The sequence below is a fragment of the Paramormyrops kingsleyae genome, chromosome 22 (genome assembly GCF_048594095.1).
Source record: "Paramormyrops kingsleyae isolate MSU_618 chromosome 22, PKINGS_0.4, whole genome shotgun sequence".
Lineage (NCBI taxonomy): Eukaryota > Metazoa > Chordata > Actinopteri > Osteoglossiformes > Mormyridae > Paramormyrops > Paramormyrops kingsleyae.
The window spans coordinates 21470532-21497867 of NC_132818.1; the positions used below are offsets into that span (position 1 = coordinate 21470532).

The 27336-nt window shown below is 45.1% G+C and overlaps 2 protein-coding genes and 1 long non-coding RNA gene across 9 annotated transcripts; 2 read left to right on the forward strand and 1 right to left on the reverse strand.

The window, feature by feature from the left end:
- Positions 1 to 21: 21 nt before the first annotated feature.
- Positions 22 to 3878, reverse strand: LOC111855913 (lipid droplet assembly factor 1). 2 transcript variants are annotated; one of them, XM_023835407.2, is made up of 5 exons: positions 3140 to 3878; positions 2313 to 2435; positions 1517 to 1685; positions 1278 to 1416; positions 22 to 1093 (listed from the first exon to the last, which is right to left on the reverse strand). In XM_023835407.2, exons 2-5 carry the CDS (start codon positions 2394 to 2396, stop codon positions 1036 to 1038), a joined length of 450 nt encoding a protein of 149 aa, XP_023691175.1. In that variant the 5' UTR covers positions 2397 to 2435; positions 3140 to 3878; the 3' UTR covers positions 22 to 1035. The 2 variants fall into 2 exon arrangements, with proteins under 2 accessions (XP_023691175.1, XP_023691174.1); XM_023835406.2 differs by having other exon boundaries at positions 2313 to 2417; positions 3140 to 3877.
- On the forward strand, positions 3169 to 16720 carry LOC111855914 (uncharacterized). The gene is made up of 3 exons (XR_002840996.2): positions 3169 to 3288; positions 13963 to 14050; positions 16312 to 16720. It is a non-coding gene; the product is annotated as an uncharacterized lncRNA (long non-coding RNA).
- Positions 16721 to 18273: 1553 nt separating this feature from the next.
- LOC111856078 (protein Tob1-like) lies at positions 18274 to 22288 on the forward strand. Of its 6 annotated transcripts, none has more exons than XM_023835744.2 (2): positions 18274 to 18362; positions 20345 to 22288. In XM_023835744.2, the coding sequence occupies exon 2, from the start codon at positions 20517 to 20519 to the stop codon at positions 21456 to 21458; it is 942 nt and encodes a 313-aa protein (XP_023691512.1). In that variant the 5' UTR covers positions 18274 to 18362; positions 20345 to 20516; the 3' UTR covers positions 21459 to 22288. The 6 variants fall into 6 exon arrangements, with proteins under 6 accessions (XP_023691512.1, XP_023691515.1, XP_023691510.1 ...); XM_023835747.2 differs by lacking the exon at positions 18274 to 18362 and adding an exon at positions 18388 to 18522; XM_023835742.2 differs by lacking the exon at positions 18274 to 18362 and adding an exon at positions 18786 to 19320.
- Positions 22289 to 27336: the final 5048 nt, after the last annotated feature.

The following is a 27336-nucleotide window of genomic DNA, read 5'->3' on the forward strand; positions in this document are numbered from 1 at the left end:
TCAGAGAAACAACTGTTAGACTGTTTTTGTTTGTCAAAAAACACCCTGAAATTTAATAACTTAGCAGCCAAAACATTAGTGCAAATGTCTTGCACCCATAGAATTTTTCAAAAAATTACTAACACAATTTTCAAAGAATGGCAGTTTAGTAACTAGTGCAACAGTCACCCTCGCAGCAGCAGACCGAGGACCAGACATTTTAAATGCCATTCCCAAGTTAACCTGTTATGGTTTCATTTGCATACAACAATAAGAAACACTCAGAATTGGGTTCTGGCCATATTTTAACATCACTTTGCAATGCATCTGTTCTTTCCTTTAATGTACTTCTGTAAAAGCTCTTCACACTTGCAGGTCCTGTCTGAAATGAATGTGAATGACATTCTCCATTGGCTAAATCCCTGACACTCCTCACTGCTGATCTTATATCGACACTCCCACATACTGGATTCATATTAGTAGAACTGGATTCCACAGCACATTCAGAAACTGAACCCCATACTTGACCTGAAAACTACATTAAAAACAATGGTATAAACCTAAGATTTATTTTACAGTTTTATACTGTAAAATAATGCTGCCTGGCTTTTAACTTCCAATTACATATAAACAGCCTTTTAGTAAAACCTGAAAACAACTCCACTAGTTATATCATTTAAAAATCTCTATAATGATCTACCCAGCAAATCGTTTCTGGACAATTCAGGTTTGTGAAAAATAAATGGCAATAACTACAGAATTCCTGGGAAACCCCCCCCCCCCCCCCAGTGGGGCGTCCCCGCGGAATTCTCAATGCGTGTCACTTCCTGCTTGTGAAACGGCAGTCAGAAAGGGCCTAGGACACAGAGGTCCAGCAGAAGATGCTGACGGGGGGGGGGGGGCAATGTAGATATAAAGTTGTACTGGGGCACAGCCCCCCCACCCCCCATTACCCATATGATTTGATCATGAGATTTCACTGGGGCACCTGCCCCCGTCAAAGGGGTCTAGCGACGGCCAGGGGCGCTGCCCCGGTTGGACACAGGCTGATGTTTCTCACTGAGTTTTCTTCACCTCTGTGCTTCCGCTTGTCGGCGGCTTCTTTTCCAAAAGGCTGTGGGGTCAGAACATTTACGGAGCCGTGAGGAGCTTCGCACGTGCCAAGAGGTTTCAACATCGCTTGCAGATGAATCATTATCCAAAGCAGTCTCCGGTTACGTTAAATAATGACTCCACCCTCCACACCTCTCTTGACCCAGGTACTAACTCGAATACCAGATGGACGGGTCCTACCATACCGATGGGTGTAGTACAGGTGGAGCAGAGTGGAGCCAGTGATGTATACGGCAGTGAGGAAGGCAGACACAACGAAGGCGGCAACAGCCAGGCAGCAAAGCACACACAGGAGAGCAGCCCCCCCGAGGCAGAGAGCCACCCCTGCAGAGGAAGCCAACGAACAAATTAAAAAATTGCCAGTCAGCGGTCTCTCAACTTGAACGCTTATTTCTGAAAGTTGCAACAACTTTTACGCATTTACCTTCCAGTATCACAGCCCCGACGCTGGCAGCAAGAATGGTGGCTGCGGCAAACATAAGGAAGAGACCGATCGGAACTGTGGCCATGGCGAGGAACACCATGAGGGTGAGGGCTAGGAACGGGTGAGCAGTGAGATACTGCCCCAAGCAGGTGTCCAGCAACTCAGCCACCTGAGTCGAGTGCAACAGAAGTGAGATAAGATGAGATAAAATCAGATAAGATAAGGCTTTATTGATCCCACACCAGGAAAATGTATTTGTTATAGCCTAAAGATAAACAGCAATAGACAACAAACCATTATATGCTATAACAATAGAAATAATAAGGAAAAATTTGTGAACACACCGTAAGCGTACAGTAGTCGGGCACAGTAAGCGTTTCAGCAAAATCGGATACTCATCTTACAACCCTAAAATTTTTCCAGTTCTTGAATGAAATTAAACAATATTATAGTTCTATAAATACGATGCAAAATCATAAAGCAGTTAATACCTATAATATCATTAACCTATATAATGTTAGCGATTAGCATTAACGTAATTCATTTATGTACTTCTTTTCTAATTTTGTATAATTGGTCTGTGTAAACATTAGATGTCATCCCTGCCGTGCATTTAGATTGTTCTGATTTGTACGTTTTTTTCCCAACCTTGGCTGGGAGTTTCCTCTTTTGTATGTCCTTGTTCATATGTTAAATAGGCTCATGTCCCAATACCAAAATATACCGCTGTACACCGCAAACTGCCCCATTTACCCATCAGCGCCCTCCCCTCGTGCGAGGTCCCCTGCAGACTGACCCTGGCGTCCTGCTTCAGGCGAGCTAACCCGCCGTGGAGTTGCAGGAGCAGCCGGGTTGCGGAGGGCTCCTCACTGCAAGCCATGTGGCAGTGGGGTGCAGATCGCTGCGGGGGAAATACGTGCTTTAAAAACACGGCACCAAAAAATAAATCATTAATTCACAGCTCGTTTGCATGTACTTCCCTCAAATGTAACGTTACTTTGACATTTTAATCAATAAAAGCAATACCAAAAGACTTCTTAATTAAAATGACCTATATTCCGGCTAAATCTGCCGTGGTATTCCATGTTATCTTCTTATTTTTAAACAGCGTTTATTCAATACGTAGGTTTTACTGACTTTGCAGCGACAATAAAGCGGACAGTTCCATGTACATCCAAAGGGGGACAAATATTTTCATAACTAGGCCTGTTTCCCATACGTTTACATCATTTCAGAGGCAAAAATGCCTTCGTGCCTTTGAGATGGAACCGCACTTAACTGCTAAAATTCCGGCTGAAAATACTTATTATATTTACGCATCAGTTAGTGGGTACTGAAAACGTGAACACAATCAACAAAATAAACAGACAGACACGTGAGATTAATATCGGCCTATGTTTGTATGCCTAAATCTAAATGAGAAACCGATAAATCCAGAGTAAATTGTCTTCTGACGGGTGAACGTGCATTGAATATATTAGGCAGTAAAGAAGTTGGAGAAATCGCGAGTCACTGCTAAATAGCTGATTATTAAGGGCAAAGAATCATGGGGAAATTCTCACATATCGATACCCGCTAAAAACATACTTATATATATATATATATATATGGAAAATGACTTGCCGCGTAGAGGCGAACTAGATCCAGCAGATCGTAGCGCAGACGAGGCGGCGGCGGTCCGCGCCCCGACCGGAGGACGGCGTGTCGTGGGAGGTGGAGCCGCGCCGTGGGGCCGGGGACCGGCACGCTTTACGGGAATCACCCGCACTCCGGTATGTATAATTATAATCAAAGGTTTGATGAAAAAGCGCGTACATCAAACACAATGCTGCGGCTTCTCCGACAGCATGCCCGATTACAGTGTCCTGGGCACTTGTAATGCCTTTACTGTATTTTGCCTTGTCTAATCGAATAAACATCCACAGCAAAATAAAAAAATCAACTTCTGGGCTGGTTCAGAAAACTCCAACAAATAGAATGCAATAAGTAGTAGTAATTATTTATACACAATATACGAGATATATAATATAACGCGAGGTGGCAGCATTGCACTATGACGTTAAGGCTGAGTAATTTTTATTTCATGTAGCCTACTTCTCTGGAGAGAGGAAAATGATGGCAGTAAATGTCAAATAATTATTTCCACAAAAAGACAAAACCGGTCAAGTGTGTAGATTTACCAGGTACTTGAAATGCAAGATCCATGGATCTTTTGGTGTTAATGTTTGCTGGTATTCGTCATGCTTCCCATTACGCCCCCTGGTGCTGGTCATCCCCCGGGCTTGGCATGGGGTTCGAGAGGCTGATCCCTTTGGCGTGACCCGGCCAGAGTTCAGGATTTGGAGCCTGACGTTATTACTTTGGAATGATATATCTTTTTATCTGAAAATGCGATATTATTGACGCATACTGATGACGTCATCTAGGTGCCCTACCAAATCGAAATCGCAATTCTTATTTCAAATAATCATACAGGTTTTTTACTTAATTACAATTTCTAGCCTTGTAAGAGCATCTTTTCTGGCACTAATGTAAGAAACACATAGCTGAGCAGCATTTAATTTTGATGCATATATACTTTACTAAACATGGACAATGTTCAAGTGTAATGCCGTCCCTGTTTATCCAGGAAATGTAATTTAGGCTGGATGCACATGGCATGCTGCGTTGTTTTTGGTCCCGTGCCCTGCGCGAGAAACCGGCTCCAGCTGTCTCCGGCGTTTAATTTGGGTCTAAGACTTGGATTGCGGCCAGAGTACACCCACATTTAACCAGAGTACCTTTCCGTTCCCAGAGTGTACTTTCAGACTGCCCTGTGACCCCTCTCACAGAGCTGCTGCTTCCAGTATAAATGGCTATTATGTTCACTGCTTAACTGTGTGCTAAAATGGGACTTTGGACCCATTTAATGTTCTCCATTCTGTTTTCCATTGTTCTGCTCCTGAGATTGTGTTTAGTGGAGGATACGGGCATTGTGGTGCGCCCTTGCCTCTTGAGCCCTTGTCTCTTGAGCCGTAAGTAATGATTGATTATTTTGCCATTATGTTTTCAAATAAGCCTCCAAAGCAAAGCAAGGGAACCTCGTTGTCATAAGGCACCATCAGCCAATCAAATCAAATGTCACACACATGCCCAGCTATACTACCCTAGAGAGAGTTACTATAATTGGCTAGCAGAAGCAGGGAATGGGTTTTCACCGCGTTCCCTGAGACGACAAAGTCCATTTAATGTGTGCAGGGTGATGGCTCCATGATGGGACGTATTCTGGATGGTCTCTTAGTACAGTTCCTCTTTCTGGTGGGGGGACAGGAATACCCTGACCCAGGGCCATCTGTGCATCTTCACAGTACACATTCTGCCTCTCGTGTGTGTGACTGGCCAGATTTGTCAGTCTGTGGTGCTGAGGAAGCCGTCACTCTGAGGGTAATTTGATGGTCCCACACCTGCTCCCCAGTCTGGGGGGTGTAGTGGCTCAGGCTGCTTTGTAAGCAGGATTCCCAGACTCCTATGTCACTGGGCCCAGGTTAATGTGTGTGCGGATCACAGAGAAAACCTGCCACTTCTTAGAGCTACTGCATGTGGCGAATTGGGAAATACCACTTAAAAAGAAGATGGGGGGGATCGAAGAGCTACACACACAATGACAAAAGAGGATGTTTAGTGGGACAGTAAACTGTGATGATACAGCCGAACAAAAAGTCACGTCAAGTTTATTTAAATAGCACATTTAAAAATAGCCATCGTTAATCTAAAGTGCTGCACAAAAATGATCAACGGTAAAGACAGATGAAAACAGATCAACAGCAAAAGAAATTAAAATGACTGATTAAAACATGCATTTTTTTTTTTATATATTTAACACACAGGTAGTGCAAACAAAGACAAACGTGGGATCTGTGGTCCAGCGGCACCCGGCCCAGTGAGTCTTGGTTTCTATATTGTACATTTCGGGTGGAGCTGTACAGAATAAACTTGTTTGTCCAAGGAGCCGTTGTGGGTAAGAGGAAGGACACGGCTGGGTCAGGGATGTGGGGGCGGGGGGGGGCGTCATCGTGGAGGGCTTAACAAACCCGGTGACCAGGCATAATCCTCTTTAGGATGAGCCAAATCACGCATATGTAGACGGAACAGTCAAGCCAGCACAGTGGCTACGGCGCGGCGGGGGGGGGGGGGGGCGCAGATGCTGTGTGGTGAGGCCAGCGCCACAAGGTGAAATGGAGGGACCGGCAACGCTTTTCAGAAAGGATGCCCAGGATGCACTTTTGAGCCGTAAAACAGCAGCTGCGTGAGCGCAGACTTTGCATCTCTGCCTGCCCCCTCCTGAGTTTGCATGGGCTTCCTCCAGATAATCCGGGTTTCCACCCACAGGCCAACGACGTGCAGTCTAGGTCAACCGGTGTCTCTGATTTGCATTTAGTGTGCGTTTGCGTGGGTCACTGTGGTTAGGCCTCTTCTCAGAGTTCCCTCTGCCTTGTGTTTACTGGGATAGGCTTCTGGTTCAATGGAAACCTGTGGTGGGTAGCTGGAAGAAGGATGGATACACACACACACACACACACACACACACACTATCTAAATGCGGACCGTCCATTCATTTCTATGGGAAAAACCCTAATCCCAATCACGACACCCTTAACCTCTACCCATCCCTAACCTTAACCATAAGTAACCAACCTAAATACAAGACTTTTGGCATTTTTTGATTGCATTCAAAGATTTTTATGAAACTGAGGTTATCCAAGTACTGAATACTGGATACTGGTACTAGATACTGGTACCGGATATATCTATAGTACCTGATGGATGTTTTTCTTATTCTTATTATTATTCTTTATTATTCTAGTGCTGCAGACCAGACCCAGTCCCCAGCACATAGTCATTTGATATTCAAAGAAATTTGCACCCCAACAGTGATAATGTTTTGTAATACATGTAAATGACAGGTGCGTTCCAATGGCTTCTCCCACAGCTTTTGAAGGCCTCACAGTGTACCTCGCTGCCCATCGCTGCACAGCCGCTCCCCGTTTCTGCTCTTGGTCGAGAGCGAAGCTTGTCGTTTTACCTTCATGGATCAAACGCAGGGAGGCCGACAGCCACTGGCTTGTCCTGTCCTCTCCTTGTGCTTTGATCGTCCACCTGCCTGGATTCTTCTTGCCATTTAAACATTGATGCGTCGGTGGTGTTGTGCATGTTATGGGATCTAGAAATGACAACGCTTGCATTTATAGGGTTGCTATGCCATGCTGCGAAAATATGTCTGACCAATTGCGGCTCTCGTTATGATGTCAAACCTAAGAAATGTAATTAAAACGGTTTCTCTTCAGTAATGTTACCTATCTTTTGCGGAGCAAAGATAGTTGGGGGAGGGGCATGCTGGCCAGCTTCCCAATGGGAACAGGCTGTTGCTCCAGTTAAATGCTGCATTTAACCTCGTCTTTCCACACAACGTACTTCACCCATTCCCATCCAGATAACTTCTGCCATATGTAACACAACCATTCCTGTAAATCAGATTTTCTAATCCACTGTTTCCAACCCCCCCATAATGAAATTCCCCCAGCAGTCTGACATGTTTTTTATCCGGCACCTTCTACACGTCTTTCGGATCCCCCCCCCCCTCCATCACACTGACAGAAACAAGCGATTAGAAGAAGGATGGATGGATAGATTTCCGCAAGGTCTCATATATCGCGTTGGCGGTATTTTCTTCTCAGATTTGAGCTGCTCACCTACTGACCGCATGTGACTCACAATCCCTCTTTAGCCATGGGTGACCGGCAGACCTGGTTGCCTGGTTACACCACCATTAAGCTCCGCCTCTTCCTCCCTTGCACATCCCGGGCCTGGCATGGCTGGTCCCGACCCAAGTGACCCACAGAGATGAGCTGCAGCCTGCATGACTGCATACCAATATATTTACTAAATATATTGGGGGGGGGGCAGGAATGATGATACAGGGGCGGGGTTGTTGTTAGGGGTGGATCTGTGACAGCTTTCCAAACAGCCACTCCTCTCCGTAACGATCCAGGAGGGCATGGGGTCACGGCCCAGCAGGCGTGATTTATAACCACTCTTCACGTCAGGCTCACCCTGGAGCGAATGCCGAGTTCCAGCACCAGATGGATAGACACCCCCCCCACATCTATGAAATCACGCAGTTATGCACAGGTTAGCTTTTCACCGAAGGTTTCTGCCCCCCCCAATCCCCCCACCCTGTCTGTCATAAACAAGCAGTAACACAAACGTTGCTCTCAATATGCAAAGCAGGAAAGAAACAAAAACAAACAAACAAGTCTCAGCTCTCATCTGCTCCAGGTCAGTACTGCAAATAAGTGTCATGTGCAGCCTTATTCCACACTGACGCGATGCCTTCGCTGCTAAGAAAGTGCTAATCCATACATTTACGGAGTGCTGTTTGCTCTCTGTTTTTTATTTTTAATGCGGGTCAGGAGATGAGAACCTTTTGCGAATCCCTGGGGCGTGAGATGAAATAAGAATGAGTGCCTTGCGTCTGCTTGTGACCCTTGGCCGTGGAAACCGTGGAAACGGACGGCCAGCCAATGGTGAGGCTTGAGCCTGCGGATCCCCCCCCCCAGCATATGGCTGCCGCTGTTGCTCTGCAGTCGCTGGCAGTATTGCTGACAGAGGTGCATCCTGGGATATCCCATAATGGCAGAATTGCCACTTCCTGTCGGAAGAACACGGGAAACATGCTTCACTGAGCAGCTTGCGAGGGGAATGATTGTGTTAAACCTGAACGCGAGGTCTTTCTGTGACTTTAAAGCCTGACAGTGTCGGATTCTCAAAGCCACTTGGTGGAGGATGGAGACGTGTCTCTGTTTGGATGGTATATGGTGCTAGCGTGAGGTTTAGGGAGACGGGATCCCCTCAGCGATGACTTTCAGGCAGGTCTGAGTTGCAGATAATGAGCTGGGAAAGTCCACATGGTCCGATCTGTCCAGCTTCGGGGCTTAAACCTACATACCGCCGTCATGGCAGGGTTGGAGCACCTTCCTGGTGCTGCCTGCACGAGCCTGGTGTGCGAGATGGAATCCAGTGCCTCCTGAGGGACTTTAACTGGCTTGTCTGGCTGGAACTGGCTAAAAGGTGGAGTAGATGCTTAGCTTCTGCATGATTTAACCTGTTGCTCTGGGCCGGGTGAGATGTTACCCAGGGGGCGTGGGGGTGGGGTTGGGGGTGGGGGAGTGAGTGACATTTTACGGGCCACAGATCTGCTGGTGCAGCAGGCCTGGATGAACCAGCCAGGCAGGCATGTAAAGCCACCGTCTCGCAGCGCCGCCCGCCCGCCCGCACGCACGGACATGTTTGCGCCCCTTGACAGCTCTCGCTCCTTTGGCTGGCATCCATGTCCTCGGTGAAGGCAGATCGCGCCGTCTGTGCTCCTTGGATGCCTGGATTATGGTTGGAGCCTCCCGATCGGTTTTCTGTTCAGCGTGGGTCTCGGGTCGGGGTTGGATCCGGATCCGGTCTGGCTGGAACTCTAGGCCTACTGGTCAGATGAAAATGCTATTTGAACATATCAAGCTCAATAAAATGTAATTATACTGTAAAGCTATATTGGAAAGTGTGGCTTGTGTTAGTCATATCAATGTGTAATAATAAATTATTAGAGATGTATTTATTATTGTTTTACAGGTTTATTGATGTAGATGAGTGACTCGCTGGGCACCCTAGGAGACAATGACTCATACCCATGATGCATCACTCTCGGGTACCGTATCAAGGGTAAAAAGTCTGCAGAAAGGGTCTGCTTTGGGTGGGGGGAAGCGATCGTCATGACGACCAAGGCGAGGACACTGGCCCCCTAACAGAAGGCCTCTGCTCGTCAGTCTGCCCCCTCCCCAACCCCCAGCAGGAGCTATATGTTTAACCAGATTAGATAACAGCGGTGACATTTAGATTGCCTCAGCGGACAGGAAACACAGGACTGCTCCTCACCGCCTGTCTGGTTCCTGATAGCTGTGGGCTCGGGGTGGGTTTCTCCAGGTCTTCTGTACATTGGAACAGGCCACACGGCTCATTTTACCAGCTGGCCGACCAGCACCTGTCAGACCTTTATGATTGTCAGTCACGCACCCCCCTGCAGCCCCCCACACCCCCTTCGCGGCCCCCCCAGAGCCTGCCTGGCTGCGCTTTTTTCGCCGAACTGCTCCAGAGGCCGTGTTTGGCTCCGGTCTGTAGAAGGTCGTACCCAAGGAAGCTCACAGCACCATTTAACCGGACTGGGCTGGGGTGGGAATCCCAAAGAGGGGAGTGTTAAAACGCTAAGCAACGCTAATGTTAACGCGAATGTTAATGCTAATGTTAACGCGAATGTTAACGCGAATGTTAATGCTAATGTTAACGCGAATGTTAACGCGAATGTTAACGCTAATGTTGAGCATTACCATTTGTGGAAGTGTGTTTTTTTGTGTTTATCATTCACGTTTATGCTGTGTCCCTGCTGCCTCTGCGTTTCTATGCTGGTGACCCATGCTGGCTACTGAACCCGGTTTGCTAAAAGGCCACAGGTCCGTGTTCTGAAAATGGATTCCCTGGCTGTTTCTTTTTTTGTCCCCTTGGCTCCTCTTGCGTCACTGACGTCCACCTGCGCGCCGGTGCCGCCCACGGCCGGCGAGTCCTGGCTCGTCATCACAGCTGAGGGTTTAGGCACCTCGGGGCGGCAGCAGCCGGAGTCCCTGTGGAGGTCACGCCTCTGAAGGGGGGCGGGGATGCCAGACGTGCAGGGACCAATCGGGACGAGGGGCGGGGAGACACTTACCTAGCAACAGAAAGGACTATGGTTACACATATAAGTGGCCTCTTCAAACAGCCACACAAAGGATGTCTCTGAGTGGGGAGGAATGCGCTCAATTTTCCATTAAAGTTCATAAATGTTTGTTGCGGAAGATTCGTGAATCTGGTGTCCATGTCGACTTGGGACCGGTGCCGATGCTTCCCTCTTCCAAAGGCCTTTGACCCGATAGGAAAAACAACAGGCCGTGATTATTAACCTTTTCACCTTCCTGTTCTAATTTGCACTATCCTTACGCAAGCGAACGGCTAGGAAATATGACCCGCTAATAAGGAAGAACTGGATCCTCGTGGTGGTGGTGGGGGGGGGGGGGGGTGAAGGTGTCCACTGGCCCTGCTAGCATGTGTGTGCGTGTCACCCGAAGTCACTGCAAGTGTCTCTGTCACCTCTGTGTGAAAGTTTGCACTGCAGTCTAATATATATATATCTATATACAGTACATACATATATGTATATGTAATATGTATTTGTTGATTTTAATGTGTGTTTGACGTTTAAGCACAACACAGCACGGTGGCTCCCTAAGAAGAGCTAACCCTGATCAGTAAATTCTGTCATTTTTGGTTTAATCCACACTGAACCCCCCTCCCAGACTCAGGGCAATGGATGGTACCCTGGGGTTGTAGACGGTGTCACTCAGATGGCCGCGCATGTCCTGCTCAGCTCCGCCTATTAAAGCGAAAGGCACCAAAAGTCTGGGCAAGAACCCGAAGGTCTGGAGTCTTGGGTTTACCTTGTCGCTTCCAGTCCGCCAACCCCAACCCTAAGCCTAACCCCAAAGGACTGTTCTTTGCAGTTGACACGTAGGTCTGGCTGTGCCGTCGTCGTCCCCAGAAGCTCCGGGATCGGCTTCCTGTCTCCTTAACGCTGTGCTGTTTCCAGGATACCGATCGTTCGACTGTCGTGCGTCCCGTTTGTGCATTCTGCTGCAGGCCTGTAGGCAGAAGACGGATTTCCATGCTGCAGTGTCAGCTACTGACGATAACAATCGAGTCTTTCACAATGTCCTTCTGCTCTAAAAAAGAAACATTGTAACAAATACGGAAAAAAAACTATCCATTGTTCTTCATATTATTAATATGTAATTTAGTGTTCACAAGCAAGTTCTGTTTAGTATTATCAGTTCTGTAATTATGAGCTACAGTCATTCTGCAGGATGCATGTTCTGCATCTCCAAACACATCACATGAGAGAGGACGGCTGGAGATTTACACGTACATTTGTTTTACAAATACCGTTGTTATTTATGTGTCCATGGTGTGCCTGTTCCGGGGTTTCTGATTGGAAGACAGAGTTGGACGTCTCCTACACCCAGCGGTGCACCGGCTCTGAAAATAGGCCAGTGTTTGCATAGCAAGTGCGTCTGCCGTAAATCGATAGGTACCAGCGTGCAACAATGTCCCCAAAGCGAGCATGTGTGTGTGTGGCCGTGTGTGTGTGTATGTGTGCACCTGTGTGTGTCTCACATCTGTCGGGTGGGGAAGCAGGATTCACTGTCCAGTAAAATCAGTTTGGTATGCAGTGAATGCATGGAGCCCAGCTGGATGATAGGGTGCTGCAGGAAGTCAGCGAGCAGGTTGTGCCCTCGTGTGCATCACACTGGTTCGTGTAGAAGGTGGGGCTGAAAGAGCCATGGCTGTCGTTCATCTCCCATCATGCACCAGGGCAGTGTGTGTCTTTTCCAGACTTTTCCAGATGAGATATGGACCTCCCCCCCACACACTCGATATATATCTCTCTCTGTTCTTATCCCTCTCTCTCTCTCTGTCTATTTTCTCCCTCTCTCTCCCCCACTTTCTATATCTGTCCTTCTCTCTGTTCCGCTCCCTCTCTCTCTGTCTATTTCTCTCCCTCTCTCCCCACTCTCTATATCTGTCCTTCTCTCTGTTCCTCTCCCTCTCTCTGTCCATTTGTCTTGCTCTCTCCCCCTCTCTCTCTCCCACACTTTTTCTCTCCCTCTCCCACTCTTTCTCACCTCCCGTCCTTCTCCCTCTCTCTCTGTCCTTCTCTCCTTCTCCTAATGCTCCCAACAGTGTCTTAAATTCCTCTTAAAAACTCGAATAATCACCATGCAGAACATACGCACTTCTATCACACACATGCAATGTGAACACAGCACCACTGCGGCCAGGACACACAAACATGCAAACACCCTCCCACTTTATGCACACGCACACACACACACACACACACACACACATATATATATAAACCACCTGTGGCAGTCTGATTCTCCTTGAGAAAAACTTGTTTATTACAGAGGTGTGAGATCCAGAGTGTTTGTGTTAAAGAGAAATACCACTTGGACTGCTGCCCATACAGTGGAAGGGGATGGGGGGGGGGTTGAATGGTTGCCATGGTTGCACTGACATCATCCCTGGCAAACAGGATTGTGTGTTGACTCAGTCAAGGCTTGTTTGTGTTGCAGGAGAGTTAAAGGGATAGAAAAAAACCCTGCTACTTTCAGTCCTCCTTAACTTCATTTAGTTGTGCACCTCAGGGTGTAATAGTGTCCTTAAATTCACCCAACCTCTACACTTTAAGGCTTCTTACACACTGTAAGGTCACTGGCGTCGGTTTTGGTGGACCAGGTATCTGCTGTGTTCCTGTGTTTCCCACGGTCCATAAATAAGGTCAGAATCCACATTCTCTGCCCTGTTCCGACAGTGACACGCGAGAGGGATAAAAGCGACGGCTTCGGGGAGGCGACGTAGCAGGGGGGGTTACTCACGCCGTGTATAAGATGCGTAGCTAGGCTGGACTATTAAAGGCCGCTCAGCAACCGGATGACAACCAAAAAAATAACAATAATTAAAAAATAAAATCAACTTCACCTATCACCATAGCAACATCGTCACTGTCCGCACGGGTTGGAAAATCTCACTGTACTTCTGAACTTCCAGTAGCTTCTTAAATAAGAGAAGTAGCAGGTAAAATGAGAAACAGTTTGCACCAGATTTTTCTAAGATTGATTCAGCCAGAGAATCTTCAGGCTGTTCAGTGAATGTCTGATTGCTGGATATCAAATGCCCACCTATTTACTTGCGTAACACACTAGGTGAATGCGGAGTCAGGCAGAATTGTTAATTAAACACTGTCAATGCTAATTATACTTTACCGATAAAGGCTAGACTGTGGCATTAAGCGCACAGTCGGTGAAGATTAAGTTGTTTCAAAGCTTTATGAAAAAAGGAAAGACATGGAAATTCTGAGAAAATAATTATAAAAACTCCGGATTGTTTGCAAAGGTCACCCACTTACAGGAGGATCTGATATTATTACCAATTTGCATGATTCAGTATGAACTAGGTTCCCTTTTTTACAACAAAATCATTTATAGAAGAACTGCATAAATGTTCCTGCAAGATGATCGTAAAAGATTAACAAAGACTATCTGGTGGAGCAGTTTGTTTCAAAATGAGCCAAGGGCAACTGTACGCGCCAACTTTTACAGTGTTTCTGAGGGGGTCATAGGTCAGGGAAGGCCGGACATTCACCTGCTTCAGTGGCCGTCAGGTGAGTGTGATCATTGGTCATTTAAGAAGAACAAACTGTTTGTTTTCTTTTTTTTTACTGACAGATATTGTGAAATGCCAAATATAGTCATTAATATCACCTCAAATTGCAACAGGTTGGCGCCCCATCCTGGGTTGTTCCTTGTCTCGCACCTGTAGTTTCCAGGATAGGCTCCGGACCCCCAGCGAGCCTGCATAGGACAGGTGGGTACAGGAAATGGATGGATGGATGGATGGATGGAAGGATGGAAGGACTACCTCAAAACAATGCCTTTTTACCAGGAAATGACAACTCTACATTTTAACAGCACCTAACCCTAGTATATGTACCTTCTACATGTTAATGACAAACACGCAGTTGTGACTGTGCACCAGAGCTGTGTTATTAAACCGTGTCAAAGAAGAAAATATGACCGCAGACATCAGACATATACTGGCTTTTACAGGAACATAATTTAGTCACCAGACAAATCCAGGCGCATGTACGGAGATATATTCACATCTATCGCAACTGAAGAAAAACAAATGTCAAAGATGTAACTATCTCCATACATGTCAGTAAGTTGTATATGAAAGGAAGACGTATGAATATATATGTATATATATGTGTATGTGTGCGTGTGTGGGGGGGGGGGGGCAGATATATATTACATTTGGTCCCCACAATGTGATTAAAAACCTGTTGTTTTTAGGTTTTTGACAGGGAAGAAAAAATTCCGGTCCCCACAAGGGGAAGTTCTATGACTGCAATCAAAAAACTAAAAATGCTAAAAGACTCGTATTTTCTATGGTTACTTATGGTTAAGGCTGGGTAGGGGTTAGGGTTGCCATTGTTGGGATTAGGGTTTTGCCCAGAGAAATGAAGGGACGGTCCCCACAAAGATATGAATACGGGTCTGTGTGTCCTGTGTGTGCCATACCTAGTTTTACATTCAACATTATTTCAAGTCGTAGAACAGAAGACCTTCTTTCCATCAGTGCAGTCATTCATCACATGTAAATTGTTGGACATATTGTAACAAAATTTGCATACTAATAACACCTTATAACAGTAAGTGTGATACAATATGACACCTTAATTGGCTTATATTGTGCATCCAAAGCACGTCATTAATGAGCTCAAGAGTAAAATCAGGTCGGGGGGGGGTTTCTTCCTAATTTGTTTAGCCATGATTAGAAGCTGTTGATTTGCTGTTTACACTGAACACATGTGACTGCAGTCGTGGGCCTAGTGTCTTACAGGGATCAATGTGGATGTGGGCGGGGCCAGTTCTAAGAGACTTACCTTCATGCCCCAATGTGACTCTTCTCCCTCATTGGCCATTGTTGCCTGGTTTACACCACACACATCCACACTCCGTGTTTAATAAAATCGAGGGGAGGGACCAATGACAGACAGGCTCCCGGTGGGCGTGATCCGCAGTGTGGAAAATATGAGCAGAACTTGATTTTACTTACCAAAGAGTCTGTGTGCAACTTTAATTTGTTCCAACCGACTTCATAAGTAATTTAACATTATCAAGGTAACAATAATATTTTTAACAAGAAGTGGCATTTCCACATTAATAAAAAATGAAATTTTATGCTTTTTTCCCCCTAAAATTAATATTAAGACTGCAATTATAGTGAATTATTTCACTTTTTAGAGCTTTCATGGTTAAATGATTGAATGATTAGCCTTAAAACGATTAGTTCAATGGTTATAATTGTTATAAATGAACCAATTACAGTAGGTAAACTCAATTATCCTTTAAGTTGCACAAACACCCGCTTCTGAGGCTGCAGGCAATCAGGCTTTTTAAGGCCTTGGACGTTATGGTTTTTGGCTCAGGAACGCACACACTCACACTTGGAGCACTGCAGTTTGACCTGCAGAAGCGATGATAACCAAATGAGCTCACGGCAACCCCTCTGCACTTTGAGCTGCCACGATATTCTTACCAAGCAAATGAGCCTTACTGGGAGCTAGCTACACGGGCGGTTCCTAAACCCTGCTCAACCTGCAGCATTGCATTATGGGAACACAGGTGGAAGGCTGGTAATGTTGCGAGCGTTTCAATACGAGAAGTCTGGCGCAGAGATGTTGCCTTCTAAAAATGGCCGTGCCGTCACTGGGGAGGCGGGTGGACGGGGGGACGGGGGGAGGGCACCGAATCTGGATTTAGTACCAGAGGTTCCTCTGAGAACACAAGGCGTCTGTTTTTTTTAACACAGACGTGGCAATGCCAGTGACGTCAAAGAAACGCAGAGCAGAGGCACTGGGAGAGCACTAGGGTGGCGGGGGTGAGACGGTGGGGTCACGAGGGCTGGGGGGAGGTGCAGGGGGGTTGTAACTGCTGTTAGCGATGTGCAGGCACTGCCCACTCGTGCCTGTATGCGTGTGTGTGGCTCCCATTATAGAACAGCTACTTGCACTTCCATTACACATAAACCTTTAGCTAAAATTTCCCTCGTTCTTCCGCCAGCCCTGTGAGCAGGAATATCTCAACGAGGCCGGATCCTCGGCCCTGTGATCCGTGGCACGGAACGTCACACTCACGCAGAGGGCCATGATGTCACAGCGACCTCTTTGGGGACAAGGTCTAAAACCTTCGGCCTGTTCGTCTGGAGGGAGGCCGCCGCAGAATGGCGGCAGTGAATTATTTAGGTGGTTCTGCTGACACTCCCATCCATGGCCACTCAACCGTTTGCACAACACAACGTCTAGCAGAGCCGCTTGGATTTGATAAACCTCTCAAAGGTACAGCGGAGAAATCCTTACACTGCTCTGAATCTGAAATGTTACACGATTGAGGTTACAGGTCCAACGGCAACTCATTTTGCAAGCTACCAAGAATTATAATGTTCATTTACCTTTAACTGACTTTTATTTATCCTGGGAGGACAGGAATCTGAATCCTTTTATAGACTAATTCAAAGATTAAAAGATTACACTTCTCCAGTATAACCCATTAGGGGATTAAACATAAGACAATGTACCTACCTTAATGTGATTACTATCACTATTTACCTTTCAAAGACTCTTGTACACCTATGGGCAGGTGACCAATTCTCTTATAATCTTTAAAGCAACAAAACGACACTCCCATTTTTATGGCCAAAACCTGAATAACTGGCTGAAATTATTGGAATGGTTTTCCACTGCACATTAAAAAAAGGGGAAAAAAAACGATAACAGGTTAACTAATAAAGCAGAATGATGAATTATGGTGGGGCTTTCAACCAAAAAAAATCAGTTGTTTTCTTTTGAAGGTGATCAAACTAATATAGGACAACAATCATTACTACGGATACATTTAGTCTGTAAATGTTTAACGTGAATACACTGGAATAGATTTCCATTTTCTGCCTAGCAAGGTAGCTACAATAAGAATATGCCTAAACTATCGAGTTAGTGAATATATAAGTTAAAATGAGGGATTTCTTAAGTGTCCTTTGGATTAGTTTGCTTTGTATCTGTCAAGCGCGAGGAAAGGCTCTCTAGCGGGTTACATACTTTTTACCTTACTATTACATTAATGTATATATTTAGCCCGTGATTTGCAGTGCTGTGAATCAGACAATCCCATCCATGCCCTTAGCTGGCAGACCACTTTGCCATTCGCGGATCACATTCAGCTGATCCACAAATGGCAAAACACCAGCGGCGAAAGCTAGTGACAATTCGGTAGAATGAAAAAAATAAATATATATATATATATGTGTATATATATATAGCATCCTTGGCGTGGTATCTGTGCCGTTGACTGCAAATGTGTTCAGGCAACGTTCGAATTTCATGCAGATGTGCATCATACGTATCTGGCTGAGTCCTTCCATTAATGTTTTGCATTCTCTTTCCAAGAAGTTCTCATTCACGGTGGAAATATGACCCTAAATTTCAATGAGCAGTCGTAGCAGTAAACAGTCACAATCCATGCAGTCAGTGATCTCACTGTAGTTACTACCTTGATCCTTAAGCATTTAAGCACTTGGCAGCTTTTAAAAAGTAAGATAAAACAGGAAAATGCGTGGATCTGTGAAATTGCTTTTATATAATTGCATGTAGGAGAAACACAATTCTATGCTGCATTTTTAATCACCAGCTAATTTAATAAAACGTTAGCAATTACTGATACATAAAGAACTGTTCATACCCCAAATGGTGTGTTGCAATAACTTAGGTGCACTGTATTGGATTTACTTTATCCTTGTTCAGTAGTAATTTTTAAGACCCTGCCATTCAGACGTCAGAGAGCTACGCGGCGCATTTGTGACCCGTTCCCCTTCCCCCAGCCTCATAAAGGACAAGCAGTCCCTTTAAATTCAGAGAGAGGCGTGTGCCCTCGTCCCCCATTCAATATCCTTATGACGTCTGGGACGGCATCACCACCTTAGTTACGCGAAAACCATTCACCAGTGGCTTTTACCTTATTTTCAGCCAATCAGGATTGGGCTTTCCCCCATACACACACAGTGACTAAGCGCAACTTTGCCACAGGTACTAGCTGCTTGTATCTCTCCGCGGTCCGCTAAGGTAGGTTAAAAGGCATAGTCATGGGCTCCGAGAGACCTTTTTTGTGTCGCTCGTTTTTTACAGCGCTTTTGACAAATATATCGTTGCAGCGCATTGTCCAATAGAGGTTTTGTCTGTTTTATGACATAAGAAAATTTTGTTGTCAGAAAGTTTTGGAAAGGTAAAATTTAATTAAAGAACTGCATAAGAAATGTGAAATTCTGCAAACACATTTTAAAATCTCGAGTTCCATTAATTTTCATATACTGCTGCAAAAAGAAAAATCTACGGGGAACAAAACGCTGGGTAACTACATATACAGGTGCATTAAATGTAAATGTTACTAATGTGGCCCGGCAAACATAAAATACTTAAATATTAGTGAAAAAGTACAATAAAAACTAAATATTATTTCACGGAGAATACTGTTAAGTATAACTAATAATTTTCGGCATTGCAATAATTTTGTTTGGAACTAGCTGTCGTCGGAGTTTTGTTTGGCGAGAGCCAGTGTTCCTGATTGACAGGGCAATCCGTCCAATAAGCACTGTATCGTGTACCTTTATTCACCGGCGTCTCTTCGGCAATGGCCAATGGGAGGCGTCTTTGTGGTTTAGTCGTCGCCGTGACGTTGGCGAACCGCATTACCGCCCACCCCTTGGCCGTGGCGGAGGGACGCTATAAAGACGGGAGCAGCTGCATCTCTGCGATACTCAGTAGTAAAATTTAGTGGTAGGTATTCAGTATTGCTAAGCTAGTATTGGGAGGGGATACCCCCCCCCCCCCGAAAAAAATCTTTGTATATCTATAAGTCAGTCGCAAAAAATTGCAGAAGTTCACACGGACTGGAATACCTACTCATATTAATATATTAATACATCTTATTTGAAGACAGTCTTTATTTTCTGTTTGCACTAAGCCTAGATAGCTTGCCGGTAAGCTACTTCATAACTGATGAGAATATTTTTATTACCCTAATGTAAGTATCGTTTGTTTTTTTGCCTGAGTTTGAGGCTGTGGCGACAGTTTAAACTGGAAGCTGTTAATACGTGGCAATCTGATTTTAGTAGCAACTTGCTAATTAGCCCGCACCACGGTGTGAAAATCGGTTCAGTTGATACGAGTTTAACATTTATATTACGTTTATTATAATATTGCACAGGAGTTGCAGTTGGTCCGACAGGAAGCATAACGGGCAGCTGTCAGCCGTTTCTGCTTAATGTCACATTCAGGCGTAATAATGTGGCTTTAACTACGTTTATGACGTATGAATGGCTTTGTGACGTTCTGTTGCTAAAAACGTTCAGATTTAGTTTGCTTAGGTTGTTTCATTTTGTCGTATGTCGTTTATGGCAATTTATTGATTGCCTCGTTGTTGGCTCTCCGGTCAGTTAATTGGATCCCTGTGCGCGTGAGCTACTGAACCATTTAGGTGTGTCCTTCTATGATAAAACCCAGTACTGCAATATGCGGTGGGTGTCGGCAGGCTAAATCGTTAAAGTGTGTAGCGTGTTAATTGTGTGTTGCTGATGTTTTGTCGTTTCTGTACCTCTCGGTTAATTATTACATAGACCGTTTCTGATTCGGTAGCTGATTACTGGTTTGGAGCAAGACTGGACAGTTCGCTGAGCTTTTAATGAGGATAGTGTTACGTAACATGCTCAGCCCTGTGTGTATATGCATGTCCATGTCCTCTGTGCTTAAGTGTGTGTTTGTGTGCGCATGCACGCAGTCTAGTGGTATCGGTGGGCGTTTATAGGTATTTAAAGGAATTTTGGATTCAGAAATTTCTGGAGCTTCTCGGGAGCACGATACAGATGCACGGCAGTTTATTCACATCCTATTTTCAAATTAAACTAGCACTGAAAGGTGATGATGCCGTGATGTAGGAATATGTAATGCATATATAAATTGCATATCATTTTGCTGCATTTCAATATTTTTATGCAACAGCTTTCTTTAAATCTAAAGGTCTGTGTCTGTTTTTTCTCACCCTTTTCAAGGAACTGAAGCATTTACCTGTGGAAAGGCACTTATTTGCGGCTAGGATTGTAATTTCTTGCTTGGTGCCAACTGAAGATACTTTTTTTTTGGGAGGGGGGGTGTTTTTTTTCAAAATTTTGGGAAACCAGCAGAAGGAAAACCTCACTCCTGTGCTCTGGCAGGTCTGTAGCTATGCAGCTTGAAATCCAAGTGGCTCTCAATTTTATAATTTCATATTTGTACAACAAGCTCCCTCGGAGGCGAGTGAATGTGTTTGGCGAAGAGCTCGAAAGGCAGCTGAAGCAGAAGTACTGCGGCCACTGGTATCCGGACAAGCCCTACAAGGGCTCTGGCTTCCGATGCATTCATGTAGGGGAGAAGGTAGACCCAGTCGTAGAGCTGGCGGCCATGGAGAGTGGCCTCGACATCCACGACGTTCGCAACAACCTGCCTCAGGACCTGAGCGTGTGGATCGATCCGTTCGAGGTATCGTACCAGATTGGGGAGAGGGGTCCGATCAAGGTGCTCTTCATAGACGACTGCAGCGAGAATGGCACTGAGCTGGACAGAGAGATCAAGAGTAGCTTCAACCCAGATGCCCAGGTATTCATGCCCATCAGTGAACCTGCGGGCCTCTCCCCGCCTTCCAGCTCTCCGTCACCGCCTATTGGCCACTCTGCTGCCGTTAGCCCCTCCTTCGTGTCACGACCCTCCCAGCCCCTAACCTTCACCACTGCTGCGTTCGCGGCCACCAAGTTTGGCTCGACTAAAATGAAGAGCAGCGGCCGCGGTGGAAAAGCTTCCCGCGCCTCGCCTACCAACGTGGGCTTGAAGCAGAAGCCCCCCCCGTCGACTGGGCCCCAGCTCTATGGCCTGGGCCTCAGCAAGCCCTCCGCCCTGTCCCCCAACGCTAAGGAGTTTGTGCTGCCCAGCGCCCTGGGGCAGGTGAGCCCCAGGGCTGCCTTTCCCTCCGACGGTGCGCTGGGCCTTGGGTCCTTGCCCTACGGCGGCGCCTTTGACGTGTTTACGACATACGGGAGCCTCAACGACAAGTCCCTGGTGGACGGGCTGAACTTCAGCCTGAACAACATGCAGTATTCCAACCAGCAATTCCAACCAGTCATGGCGAATTAGTGACAAACCTGCAAGTGAAATATTCAATAAAAAGAAACAAACAAACAAACAAAAAAAAAAAAAGTTGTACGATTAATGCGCATGAGCCGAGAGGAGGGTTGTACCCCCTTGCCTTTTTTTTCTTTTTTTTATAAGCTTGTAGTACAAAATGTTCAAGCTTGGTTACTTAAATCTAATGTGTATTGTTTTTTGCCAGCCAAGCACAACATTTAATTTTTTTTTTTTTTTTTTTTGTACTGACTGCTTTAAAAAAAAACAAAAAACAAAAAAAAAAACCAAATCTCCAGGTTTTGAAATTGGCACTATTAAGTCGTGTTTCTGCTCTTCTTTTTCTAATGATAATTTAATTTAGTACGGAGTTTGTAAAATATCAGAGTATATTGTTTCTACGACACTGTATCGCATTTCTATCTTTTTACAACTTCAGTGATGTGACGGCTCTGGCATATTTTATTGTTGTTTTCTTCTTTCAGAAGTTGTGTTAAAGTCCATCTTGGGAATCAGCTGTTATAAAGACTATGTACCAGTCATCCCTAGTGGTGGGATTTGAATCTGCTTTTTTTTTTTTTTTTTTTAAATGTTTTTTTTTTTCCCAATTTTGCTATCTCACAGATATATATATAAAAAAAAATCAAATTGTGTATAAAATTTTGTACTACATTGTGCAATACTTGATAAAACAGTATAACAAAGTATTTTGAGTGTCTTACATGTTAAGAGGGACTGATAGTTTATTAAGTTTGTATTAAAATGCTTAAATATGCTTGTCTATTTTTTTTAAATTTCATATCTGCATTTTGTCATTTCTAATAAAACTATCTACGACGAAATCTTTTCATTTTCTTCTTGAGGATGTGGCGCGTAGAGAGGTTGATAGGGATGAAATGCAAATCCACTTGATTAGTAGGCTGACGGATGGTGTGATAAAGATTACAAAATGGCATTTCTCACTTAAAAGTTGTTGCAAAGTTAAAGCGGGGGAGACTTCCTCTATCCGATAAAAGCATGTTGCTCAGCATTCTGAGTGCAGCTTGGCATCGATCGCTCCAAGCTTCCTCGCTGACATGTTTGCATGTTGCATTAGCCTTGAACTGGGCTGCGTGAGCACATACGTTTTGGAAGACAGGTATGATTCTGACATGTTAATGAATTATCACCATGCCCATGGCTTAAGGAAGCTTTTCGGAGGGAACACTTTTCATTCCTGTTGCATCATCCAGCCATCTTTCATTCTTCGTTGCACTAAGCTCTGGTGTAACACAGATATCTCTGCGTGGCAGAAGGGTAGTTATGGTAACCCTGCCAATTTGTAGTAAATCCCTGTGAAGCCCGTTATTATGCAGCTGTTTATAATGTAGCCCTGATTATTCTAATGTTTAAAGCAGGACAGGTCCTTGGGCTTCTGGTATTCTAGGATGTCTGGATGCCCCTTTTAATAAAAACTAATATATTATGTCTAAGGGTCCCAGACTGTGTGTGTCTTTTGCTTAGAGAAAGCTGGTCTTAGTGTTAAAGAAGATATGAGAGTAACATATGACTCCTGAAAATATCTGAGGTTCAATATTATTGTGATTCTGGAGATTATACAACCATTCCACCAGAGTGGATCCGCAAGCTCAGGACCTCCCAGTTCTGTCTGTGCTCATGAATATTCATGAGGAATTGGGTCGTTGGCGGGGGGGGGGGGTTATTGACTGTAAGTGTTTGATTGCTCCATCTATTCTGTGATTATCTAGCGGTCAGAACCGAGTTGATGAATATTCAAATGCTTTTCGAAAGTGGGGGGTTTTCTATGAAAGGTAGACTGTCCGCTGGCATAAGGGGTCTTCATTATGTATATCCTGGTTTGCAGTGCAAGGCTGAAAAACGTGATGTGTGTGTATATAGACATATGAGCGAGTTGAAAATCGGGAGATGGGGGTCTGGACCAGGCCAGTTCTGGTCTTGACTGGTCCTTACTGGTACTATACCCCCCCCCCCCCATTTCAGCAGTAGGTCACAGAAGGGCCCAAACTCAGCCCACTCCTCCCTCGTTGTGAGGCAACCGGGTGAGATATGCAAAAAATGCAGGTCCTCAGGTTCCCGGCTCACAGAGCCTGCGCTGTGTTTGCCTTGGGGGTGTTCCGCCAGCCGCTGGTAAATCTCCGCCAGCCGCTCAGCCCTTTATGCAGTTTGTGTGCTCCTTGTGCCACAATAAGCAGACAGTCTTTCCCCATCACAGCATCGACTGAGAATGAGGACCGGTACCTTAGATTTTTGCATAGCTATTGTTCGTGTTTTTAATAGCACATAATGAGTTTCCATTCCATACATTCAGTTCTGGCATAAAAACAAACACTTTTGTGTTTTCTCTGTCTCTTTAGTCATTTTCTTTGATGCTCAACCAAGAATAATAGAAGTGACTGAGATGGCTGAGTGCAGGTCATGTGATCTTTTGTGCTGAAGGAGTCCTGCCACTTACTGGGCATGTGCTCTTCCCCAGTCAGGTCTGACCGTCCTGCTTGCAGATAATTTGATCATTTTCTGGTGCCACATTCTGAGCTTAGCTTTTCTGTGGTGCCGTGCTGGAGCCGTTTTTTTCTGACGCACAGCCATTTTTTCACGATGGAAACGAATGGAACCAGTGCTGGATTGGGAACAAGTCCGGCACCGGCACCGCTTTGGTGGAAAACGAGGCTACTGACACTGGTGCTGGTAGGTTGGGCTGCTCTTGATCTGACTGCAGATGCACTGTGGGACTTTCTAGCACCATCCCGTGAATTTGTTTGCATAGTTTGCTCTTGAGGCCCACAGGGATCTCCGGGGGCCCCCAAATTTATCTCCGCCTGCACACCCATTCCATGACATCCGGATCTCCAGCACCACAGACATTCACATACTTCGATGAAGCAAAGTGAGAAACGTACTGAAAACAGGGGTGTCACTAATTCTCCATAACCATGTCCCAGTCAGCTATGTGCACGACACAAAATGTCATTTCTCACCTACACAATTTTTCGATAAACAAATAATCGCATAAGACTGACAAATGAAAATTGAACTGTTACCCAAAACAAAAACAGGGTATTCTTTAAGCTCCATTTACTATGAAAAATTTCATAATACACATTTTTAATCAAAATGTATAAGCTTGTCAAATAGGTGGAACATTTACAGAAATTCAAACTAGGTAAGGAGCTGAAAGAATGCCACCTTTATGATATGTTCAGCCGCACATTTCGGTATATTTTACCTGAATTGAGTAGAACTGGACAGTAACACACATGGGCGTTAACTCAAAATGGCAGAGGACACGTGAGAGCAGGTCACAGGTTAAAGCAAACCTGTATGGCTTCACACATAAATGCCCTAACCCACACATAAATGCCCTTACCCACACATAAATGCCCTTACCCACACATAAATGCCCTTACCCACACATAAATCATATGAAGACACACATGACTTTTTGTATACATGTGCAAAGACACGATTCCAGGTGGTGATGACAGTCAGACAATCTGCACAGATACGATCCACATTTTTTGGTTCCTAGTACCGGCCATTAAGTTGCACTCGACGAATCGTTACCTATGGGAGATCGGTGACAGTGCTGACTGCAGCTGCTGGGCGTGTGAACAATTTATTTTCCTTTTGCCTGTCCTCATTTGGCCTGGATTTTGGGATGAGCAAGCAATTCGCTCCTCCTGTCTCCCGTCCTGGTTTGGTCGGAGGCCGCCAGCACTGCGCAGCAGAGAGGCTGCTGATACAGAGCCAACAAACAAGAACAGCTGACTGGGGTTAAAAGGTTGCCGATTTGAGTCCAAGAGACCCTGCTGATGTATCCTTGGGCAGCATGTTTAATCTGAGTTACTTACAGGATTTTCCATTAGTTCACCTGACCTGCTAACAACACACTCCTTTAGAAAAAAAACATCACCGTTTTTCTAGAAATTACCCTTCTAGAAATGTTACGCATCATAACAAACAGCACTTACTAGGTTAATTAGTATTAGTATATTTATTGTTTAATAAATACATTTAATTATCGTATATTTTATAACATTAAATACAATACTCCAAATTAATATTTAACCTCTGCTGCATAACAGCACCTCCTTAGAATATATCATACTAAACTAATACTCAAACTAAATACTGCCAAATGTTGTACTACAGGCGTCGGGGGTAGAAATGTATTTTATTCATTTCCACATTGATCTGTGTTTTTGGCTTTTAAATCCTCACCTTGCTGCCTGCGATATTAATGTTGTTTATTCGGTGAGGACTTACCGAGATCCACTCTGTTAAGCCGATGGAGAAAAACAAATGTGTCCACACTGGCGGAAGGAAGGGAAGAAGTCTGGCCTGCTTCTCATTTTGCCGAGTCATGGTTACAGGAGCTGCGTGAGCGCCACATGGAAACTGACGAGGCGGCGCTTTTTCGGCTTTGTCCGCGGAAGAGTCGGCTTTCGGCTCTCAGGCCGTGATGAAGGGCACTGATACAGTGCGGCCGTATCCCCTGACCGGCTATGACAGAAGTGTTTGCTTTCCTAAATACTGTATTTCATATCAAAGATGTCCTATCAAGGATAGTAGAAATTCTGCTTTATGTGTGGCCATTAGCTGTCTCGGGTATATTGATTTTCATTAGACTTGTTGGAAGGTTGCATGAATTTGAACGCATGACATAATAAACTTGATATATCCATTCATCTTCTTGCTGCTTGACCTGGTCAGGGTTGCAAAAGGGTCTAGAACCTGTTTCACGCAGCATAGGGCATAAGGCTAAAGTACATCCTGCAGGAGATTGCCAGTAGAAGTCAACATTATTGTCATGGTGTGCATGAGTCCATCGCATCACACACAAAGAAAGAGAGAGAGATTAGGAATCTCTGTCTTTGTGGGGACTCTCCATTCATTTCTATGGGCATAACCCGAAAGCAACCCTGGAGGTGTGAAGCATCAGTGTCACCTTTTGAGCCCCAGATATGCCACAGCTTAAAACTTTTTGAATACAACATGACTAGAAGACCCACATAAATGGAATAGTACCTCTCTTCATTGCCCCAAACCAAGGTACTAGACATACAGTCAGATGCATGCAAAAGCATTTCAGGGTGTCTGTCCCTGTATTCGGAATCCTGTCGTCGTACTGCTGAAAGTGCCTCAGTCCTAAATATGACTGTTTAATAAAATCTTTGTTAACTTCTTTGTCTGAAACGATGAAAAAAGGAAAAAGACTGAGAACACATTAAAAAATACATTAGCTTTAATGAGTGGCCTCAGCACTGGATGGATAAAGGCTCAGGATCTGCAGAGTGAGGCTCAGAGGAGGGTAATTTACCACGGTGACGAAACAAAGTCTCTGCATCAGCAGCAAACATTCCCGAGATCGTTCCGATTTTAGCATATATTTCGAAAGAGGGACGATGCCCACAGCTGCTCCTGTCGTAGGAAAGCTTCTCCCCAGCAACTATTAGAAGTATTAATTATGCCGACACACCTAAGGAGAGCTGGCTGCAGAGTCAACATCACAAGATGCATTAGCGGCGGACACAGCCCTTCAGTGATTTCTTGTTGCATAACGTTCTGTTTAGCTTCCAATTCACCTGCCAGCACGACTTACTTAGCTAACATAAAATGGTTAATACCTAAGGACACACAGCTTTGTCTAACGTGTACCGTACACAACAGTATCTTTGGTGCTTTATCAAATGTATTTTGTTGCTTATAAGTGAGGGTGGTATGTAGCTCAGCAGGTTCGGGCTGTATGCATTGGTCTAGAAAGTTGTGGGTTTGAATCCCATGACTGGTCGAGTCCTTATTTTGCTTTTAGGCCCTTGAGCAACGCCCTTACCCACAGCTGCCCCCAGTGCCGGCTGCCCCTGCTGTGTTA